Below are 8,018 nucleotides of genomic sequence, written 5' to 3'. Positions count from 1 at the left end.
CCCTCCCATAAGTTATTATCGCCAAAACAAAAAAAGACATATGGAATTTACCACAAGAGTCAAACTATAATAGTCTCCGACTCATATGGCGGCGGGGGCTGCGTTCCCCTCTCTTTCGTCGGTTAAGTGCTGGATGGGGAATGCATAGGTCGGCTATGTCCCTGGACCTCCCTCCTGGCTTCCCTGTCACGTCCGAACGTAATCAGAGAAGACCTGCCCAAGCACCACCTTGTGATCATAAAGATTAATATCCAATACAATCACAGGAAAGAGTACCTTAAAAAAAACCGTAACGTATCCGGGTCGTACGCCTGGAACAGTCGTACAATTTCGGCGATTCAAAAAAAAGGAGTATATCCCTCTCCCTTAGTGTCTTTCCACTTCCCTCGTTCAGGAACAAACCCTTCGCCTAAATCTTTTGAATCCCGGCCTGGTTTTTCCCCACTAACCAATTACGTTACGACCACTGAACAAACTTGGTTGACGAACATGGTTTATGCGCCGCTAATGTAGCGGCTTGTCGAGCATTTGACAAACTCACACCATCCATTTCAAATAGGACTTGTCCCGTGGACACACGAGCAATCCAACCCGTAGGATTTCCTTTTCCTCTTCCCATTCTGACTTCTGTAGGTTTCCCGGTAATAGGGATATCTGCGAAAACTCTTACCCATATCTTACCATTTTTTCGGGATTGTCCGCTCATAGCACGATGGAAGTGTCCGATTATAGCCCGACGCGCTGCTTCAATGGCTCGATATGAAAGACGCCCAGCTCTACAACTTTGAGTGCCATATCTTCCAAAACCAAGTTTTGTTCCGTCTGGTTTGCAACCCCTACTACATCTGCCTTTACGATATTTACTAAATTTCGTACGTTTCGGATATAGCACGTCCCCTTTTTTTTTTACTATATGAAATCCACACTTTGACACCTGAGATTCCGTAACGAGTAGATACTTCCGCAGAAGCATAATCGATTTTCTGGTTAAATACATTATGAGATGTTTTTCCATACTTTCCGCATTCAGTTCTAGCTATTTCTGCGCCTTCTGATCGACCTGAACAACATATACGGATCCCCTCAACCCCTTTTTTCATTACTAATGGAATATCCTTAACTATTCTACTAAAAATGGAACGAAATGATCTTGTTTTCTTTCTCAGTTGAAAAGAAATGTCTTGAGCAATCGGAGAAGCACTTTGATAAACAGATTTGATCTTGACCGACTCAATTAAGGTATTCGTGTTTGTTCTATTAGACAACAAAGATCGCATTTTTTTCACTTCGTTCAAATAAGAGTTGTACCCGTACGGAATTCTTCTGTTTCTCAGTATGATCTCTATCATCATCTCTATTCCCTTTATCCATTCTCCTATCCTACCTAGGTCTATTAATTTCTCTATCAATTCCATTACCTTATCCTTACCCATGAGGTTCCAACATTTGATCCTTAATTTACCTAGGAGTGGTTCCCGGGCATCCTCAAAAGAAAGGTTCTTATAAAAACCCACTCTATCCCTTGGAAAGAAAAAGGTAGCACCGAAGAAAGGAAAGAGCGAGATGGTTGTTTTTGTTGTTCCCGCGAAGCGAAGATCATTCGCCAAGCGAATGAAGTGGGTCAACCTCTTTTTGGCTTCGGCCAAACACTTTTTCTCGCTGGTCGAGCTTTCTACAAAAAAAGCGATGCGAGAACGTATTCTCTTATCTAAGCCTCTTCCCTGTTTCGCTCCCCCCATCGTTGATGGTTCAGCCACGCCCGGTGCCACGAAATGATTGAGAACTACGACGGGGTCGAAATGCATTTGGTTCTTTCTATTCAATAAGTATTGCATTACCGAATAATTCAAGGAGGGGCGCACTGCAGGGAGGGTCCTTTTAAATAGATGACTCGTCGGGCCGTCGGAGCGGGACTTATTGGGTAAAAATAACTTAAAGAACTTCCTTTTTCTGAAGGAGTCGTCATTTTCTATCAGGAACGCTATGTCATTGACAACCCCGGCGTATTTCGGATGCTTGAAGGCCCCGCTGACCCGAAGTGATTTAGAAAGATTCTTCTTTATCGATGGTGATCGGTCATGGTATCCATAGCGTTGCTTCTTTTTCGGCCAAATCCGAATTTCGTTTTGCTTCTCCCGGTCGTCGAGCCTGATCGACTCGACTCTTTTCCCTGCCCTCCGGCCTCTCACTTCGTTTCGTTCTTCTTCTGTATTGTCGCTGGAATGAAGACACCCGATCGGCCCGACTTTCCCAAATGCCCACCGCCGGCCCTTCTCCTTTCCGGGTCTGGATTTTTTGCGTCGTTTCAGTCGTCGTGGTCGACGGGGAAGAAAGAAATGAATGAATGTTCTTTTGGGAAAATGTATAAGAATACACCTACCGAGACGAAAGCCAAAGGTTAGTCTCGCAGGTGGACGTATCGAACCGAAATAAGATCTCAGATTGACATCTTGATACACTAATTTACCATAATAATAAATAGAGTCAATGGTGACTCCGCCGTGGGAATAGCCGCTTCTTTCTTGCTTTCAAGAGGGGCTTCCATTCACCTACGCAGACTTAAAGTGCTCTCCGAACCGTGCTGGATAGTCACCCATCACACGGCTCTCAAACCCAACCTGTGGTGAATCCCGGGAGACAAAGTCAAAGCGCTTGATCCTTTGCCCCATACTTTGAGATGCTTCTCCCCGCCGATCAAGCAGCGACGCTGCTCGTGATAGGCTTAGCTTTAAGCCGCTATCGTTCGGTTCGAATAAGTCAAGCCTAAACTGATTGAAAACGAAAGCGCTAACGCTATAATCATTATTCAAATAGCAACCTTTCGCCTTATAAAACAAAACAAGTTTACTTACTAAAAAAGAAAGCGGCAACAAGCACCTTCTTTCTCAAAGTCAAGTTTATCGCTTCTTGCTTTAGAAAGATTGCAGCGTTAGCGCTTCTTGACTAATAACATCATAGAAAGTCAAGGCTCCTCTCCTTTTCTACGAATCTACAACTCTCTTTACTGAGCGAGACTCCATCCATATCCCTACTAGTGGTTATATTAAAAATTTTCCATTTTCTCATTTGTTTGACAGCCTAAACTAGGCTCCATTTTAGATAGGTTTTCGGTATTAATAAAAAAAATAGGTCAGGGGCGCGTCGGAACGGTCGGTGGCTGCTTAGTCTCATCCGAGAGTCTAATCTCTTTGTACTGCTTTTTTCTTTTTCAAATTAAAAAGAAGGGGGTCGATTTAGGCTCCTTCCCTTCCACTGCATAGCTGCGCTAGCAGGTACTATGAGCCCTCTGTCCCACGCATCTAACCAGCTCGCGTGGTTCACCGGTTCCACCGAAAACTCTCATTTGTTGAAGCGGAGCATAGTGCGCTTTAGGCGCCGAGCGATAAAGGTCTCTTTATTCTTTCGTTTCGGTTTATTCACTGATCTGAAACTTAGCACTTGTTTTCTTATTGATTCCAGGGGCGGCGGCGTTCTTGAATGAAGTCTATCCGAACCGAATTAGCACTTCTCAGATCAGGCTAGGCCTCTCCAGCTCCGCTGGGCGCCGGGGCCCTGGATGCGCTAGCGATCGGCACATAGGGGGTGGTTGCCCGGGTTTCTCGGCCTGGTATCCTGCACCTCGCGTTCATGATATCTACATTCAACTGTGCCCCGGAGACACGGTCGAAGCACGCCCAGTGTGCTTCTTTCACGACATGCTCTGGTCCCGGGTGTCTTCCAGTGGTCTTCTAGCGTTAGAAGAAGTCGTGTCCGTCCCGGACATCTGCAACGTCCTCCCAAGCTTTTTTATTCAACATATATAGGACAAACTGAAGGAAAAGACTGACCCTTTCGGTGACTTTCGCGGTCGCCCTCACTGAACCGACTTGAATCTGAACTACGATTCAGATCGAGTCTTACCGAAATCGGATTTCCTTTTCGTGCCATATGCGCACTTTATTTACTTTTTCCCCTTTTTTCTTCCCGGTTTAATCTTTGTTTTCGAAAGTCTTCGTTTCCGTGTAGAAGCAAACTCTCCAAATTGTTGACCAACCTTTCCTTCAATGATAGAGGCAAGAACACTTTCCGGCCAGGCCTTACTATAACCAACCTCACAGATCCCACTCCATCTTTTACACCGATGTATCGTACTCTCTCGACCAGGTCATCCAAAGAAAAGACTGCGAAATCTTTCCGAAGTGAGAGAAGGAGGGAAGGCGCGCTACAACTAACATAACAGCCAGCTGAAAAACGCTAGCTAGCTAGGCTAGCGCGCAATGGCTTTCTCTGATAGGGGCTCGCTTCTTCAAGCTCCGCCCAACCTATACAAGGTGCTGCTCGCTTTCTCTCAGCCACCAGTGGCTTATGTAGTGGTCGGCATTCCTACGTGCTCCTCTTTGCCCCCTACCTACTTAAGAATCCAAAGGTCACCTTTGGCTGTTGTCTTGACGCTTTGGTTACGAGAGTCGCCGGGGTCTAGGTTTATGGATGGATTTAGTCAGCGAAAGTCCCTCAAACTCAATCAATATCAACAACATGTCGTGACCGGTTAGGCTTGGTTTCTTTTGTAAGAAAAGAAAGTAGGTTTCGGGGGTTCATTGATTAGTACACCTCCGGTGCTGATAAGGTCGGGACCGTGGTCGTCCGTCTCCGGTTTGCCGGCCGATAAGATCTCTGAGATTGACCAGCCAGCTGGGTGGGTTGGTTTGGCTATTCCTTTCTATGAGTCAGCTGTCTGCGCGAGTCACCTTCTTCTAGGCTCCGCTGGACGACACGGCATTCTCGTTTAAATATAGGCCGGCCGCACTTGTGATGGTTCCCAAAGATCCAATATGACCACTGAGGTCTACGTTGCCACGATATTGTTCTATGGAAGCGGGCGGGCTGTTATAAGTTCGGCCCGGTTTTTTTTGGTTGGTGTCGTAGGGGAGGGATTGACCTTTTTAACGCATATTCAGTCGTACCGGCATGGCCCCACTGATTTGTTTTCGATCGGAGCATCAAGCAGCGCAACCCGGTTCTACTTGACTAAGCCCCGTGCTCGTCCAAGGAGGGAGTTTGCTTTACCCAACTCCCTTTTGGATAACAAGGCAGAAACCCCCGACCCGACATTCATTAGTTTCGAATGAAGAATGAAGAGTGCCCTGCCCCAGCAAGCACCTACTCCTATCAAAATGAAAAGCGTGACTTTACTAAACAAGCAAGAAAAGCTCTTTACTAATAACATAGAAAGGGCTTTTATCGCTTGTTGCTTTCTTCGCATGCTTGAGCGCATTAATAGAATACATATAGATAGAATAAAAAATTTACTTGAGTTTTCAATCAATAAGGCTCGCGTAGGGGCGCTCACGTTTTTTGGCTTACTAAAATCTTCGATTTTTAAGTTGGTAAAGACCCACCCCTTGTTTCAGTCAGAATGAGTCCCCGGGACCCCGGGACATTGGCTTCCGCCAACAGTGGACTATTAAGGATCGCATCCCGCGCATATTCTACATTATAGCCTGCAACTGATTCAGCTTCCGCTTCTGGGAGATCAAACGGAGCTCGATTAGTTTCTGCTAGACGAGAAATGAAGAACATAACCAATACAGGGAACAAGGGAATACCGGACCATATCTGCTTTTGCGCCATGACAATCTCACTCGAATTACGGGGACCTACACATATTAGTACAGTATACCGGGGTCCCCGGCCAGAACCACACGTGCAAGTTTCCCTGCATGTGGCTCGTCCGCGCTTTCCGAGGCGCTGCCTGTGACTCAGCATGGGAGAAGGGGGCGTCACACTTTCGTGTTTAGAGCATTGTCCGAGTGAAGTGAATAGGCAGCGCCTACCAAGCAAAGCTTTCTGGAAGAGGCTGGGCTGGTTCCTTTTCGGCGCCCGCATTTGATTTAGATGTTGGGGCAAGGCAAGCCCCAGGAAAGTCTAGGTTGGCTCCCAGCTCCATCTCGGCCGGCATCCTGCTCTCGAGGGGGTGGGGTCCTGGAGCGAACTACTCATTGCTGTCTTGCCCCAACCCAAGGAAGGCGGCCGTTAAGGTTGGTGAGGAGCATTGTTTTGAGGGAGGGAAAGCGTGGTTGACAAGCCACTTCGAGGAAGCGACTGGAGTGCTTTCATCAAATGATGCATATGGGCTGAGCCATTCCCATCCCAAGTGGTGGCCCGATTCGGCCTGGCCTGGTCGGGAGATTCACATAGAGACTTTTGCTATCCGATCCGGGAATCTCTTTATATGTTAGCTAGCGTGGGCGGGCTTTCCTATGATAGTCCCGCTGCGGCCTCTTACCGTCCGTCACGTCTCATCTTGATTTGGCTATACTTGTATGTAGCCAGCCATGTTAGCTTCACATGAGAGAGCCCTTTTTTTTAGTTTTAGAAAGGCTAAAAAGGCACTCATCAGTAAGCTCGGCCCCTTTCCTATTCAGCTTTGCCGCCTATTAAGAGAATAGGTCCCGCCCCGCCCGTTCAAGCGGCCCGCCTTTCTTCATCTATACCAGCTGCCACGCACGACCCAATAGGAACGATTTCAGCGCCCCTCTCTAGATAAGAAGCAGAACGCGCCATCACCTACAGCCCTTTCCTCTGCCGGGGACTTCCACGAAATGAAAACGGGCGGCATCGTCGTATGCTCGACATTGGTTGCCCTGGTTTATATCCCGGAGTACTCCTATGGCCGATCTGTCACCCAACCTACTCAAAAATCGAAAGGCTTGACCCCGTCCCGTTTGGAGAATGACCCTTATGGCATGGCTTAGTCAGTTATTATCGCAGTTCAGATAAGATTCGGACCGCCACTTCTCTGAAAGCATGGTTCTTGCCTTCCTCCTCCCTCCTTGGAGCTCGTCCATTCGTTAGGTGATCCCTTGCTCTCACGTTCGAGTGTTTGCTCGTCGTTTAGGCCGGTGAGTGAGATTTCTGCTCATTGCAGTCACCTCCGGGGTTCTTCGCACCTGGATAGTACCAGGACCCTTGTGCCCCGGCCCTTGATCAGATAAATCCGCCCGCCCTATGACCAAAAACGAGAAATGAGCCTTGCGACGAGACGCGGACATTCCCCATGCTGCGGTTCCCTCCGGTCCGTTCCCGGGTTGGGTTAGGGGAACATCCGAGCGATTGCCTTCGCGGATCCAAACGCGCTCACCACAAGGCGCACAATAAGAATAAGACCAATAGAGACTTCATAAGAGACCATTTGAGCTGCAGATCGTAATGCTCCTAGAAAGGCATATTTCGAATATAGAGGAGTGAAAGTTCCCAACAATCAACTCGTTGATCATACCCTTCTTTGAACCGTACGAGCACGTCCTCTGTCACCCCCCCACCGCGCTTACGGCTCTATACCCCAACCCAACTTGCTCTGGCCCCCGGTCCTCCCTTTCTATTCCTCGGTAAGCGGACCGTGGGAGCATGAGGGGGGGCGGTATCTGCTTTTGACTGATAGAAAGCATCTCTCTTTTGTCCCTCCTGACCGAACCCGAAAAGAATCACTTTATGCCACTTTGTACACTAGAGTGTAGGCACCTTCTTGAAACGTGCCTGTGGAAGAGAGGTGCCAGGGGAATCCATGCTCTCCGCTGAAACAGGGCTTGAAGCCTTCGAAAAACCTTGATGCTCTTTTCTTCCTATCGAGTCAACCGGACTGAAAAAAAGAATAGCTTATCGAGCTCTTTGGTACGCGGCTCACCTTTGAAATTGAGCTGTTCTTGCTACTCCCATAAACTAAAAAAATGGGGTGGGTAGGATAAGGACTCTTATCATACAGCTCTTTTTCTTGCTCTTCTCTTCTGGTGTCCTTTTATTCTCTCTTGGCCCGTTGCGCCTGTTTGACCAATGAGAGTCCAGACTGGAGCTCATCTGATTAATTCTTCCGTTTACTCATTCGTCAGTATCGTAAAAAGCAGCTGAACTCAATCCCGATGGCTACCAGTGTCGATTGGCATTCCGCTTCTAGAAACTATATATACTACAGATGTGACCATGATTCTATGTGAGAGTGGCGTGACTTGAAGCTGCACGGAGACCATTTCCTTTTCTTGCTC

General features: G+C 47.6%; 2 protein-coding genes across 2 annotated transcripts; both read right to left on the bottom strand.

The window, feature by feature from the left end:
* Window positions 1-301: 301 nt before the first annotated feature.
* On the bottom strand, window positions 302-3,927 carry LOC114172408 (ribosomal protein S3, mitochondrial-like). Its single transcript, XM_028056899.1, has 4 exons — window positions 3,811-3,927; window positions 2,619-2,768; window positions 935-2,525; window positions 302-849 (listed from the first exon to the last, which is right to left on the bottom strand). The coding sequence occupies exons 1-4, from the start codon at window positions 3,925-3,927 to the stop codon at window positions 458-460; spliced, it is 2,250 nt and encodes a 749-aa protein (XP_027912700.1). The 3' UTR covers window positions 302-457.
* A 181-nt stretch (window positions 3,928-4,108) lies between these two features.
* On the bottom strand, window positions 4,109-7,072 carry LOC114172406 (NADH-ubiquinone oxidoreductase chain 1-like). Its single transcript, XM_028056896.1, has one exon. It carries the CDS (start codon window positions 5,863-5,865, stop codon window positions 5,359-5,361), a length of 507 nt encoding a protein of 168 aa, XP_027912697.1. The 5' UTR covers window positions 5,866-7,072; the 3' UTR covers window positions 4,109-5,358.
* Window positions 7,073-8,018: the final 946 nt, after the last annotated feature.

This window comes from Vigna unguiculata, unplaced genomic scaffold, assembly GCF_004118075.2.
Source record: "Vigna unguiculata cultivar IT97K-499-35 unplaced genomic scaffold, ASM411807v1 contig_543, whole genome shotgun sequence".
In the NCBI taxonomy this organism is placed as follows: Eukaryota; Viridiplantae; Streptophyta; class Magnoliopsida; order Fabales; family Fabaceae; genus Vigna; species Vigna unguiculata.
This window is presented reverse-complemented; position numbering and strand designations above follow the sequence as displayed.

What these genes read in the sequence shown, in the direction of transcription:
- LOC114172408 (XM_028056899.1), bottom strand. Translation starts at nt 3,927, where the DNA reads ATGGCACGAAAAGGAAATCCGATTTCGGTAAGACTCGATCTGAATCGT. An exon ending in TCTCCCGGGATTCACCACAG is followed by an intron (nt 2,526 to 2,618) that starts GTTGGGTTTGAG and finishes CCCTCTTGAAAG; the next exon opens with CAAGAAAGAAGCGGCTATTC. An exon ending in TACTCGTTACGGAATCTCAG is followed by an intron (nt 850 to 934) that starts GTGTCAAAGTGT and finishes AATATCGTAAAG; the next exon opens with GCAGATGTAGTAGGGGTTGC.
- LOC114172406 (XM_028056896.1), bottom strand. Translation starts at nt 5,865, where the DNA reads ATGCGGGCGCCGAAAAGGAACCAGCCCAGCCTCTTCCAGAAAGCTTTG.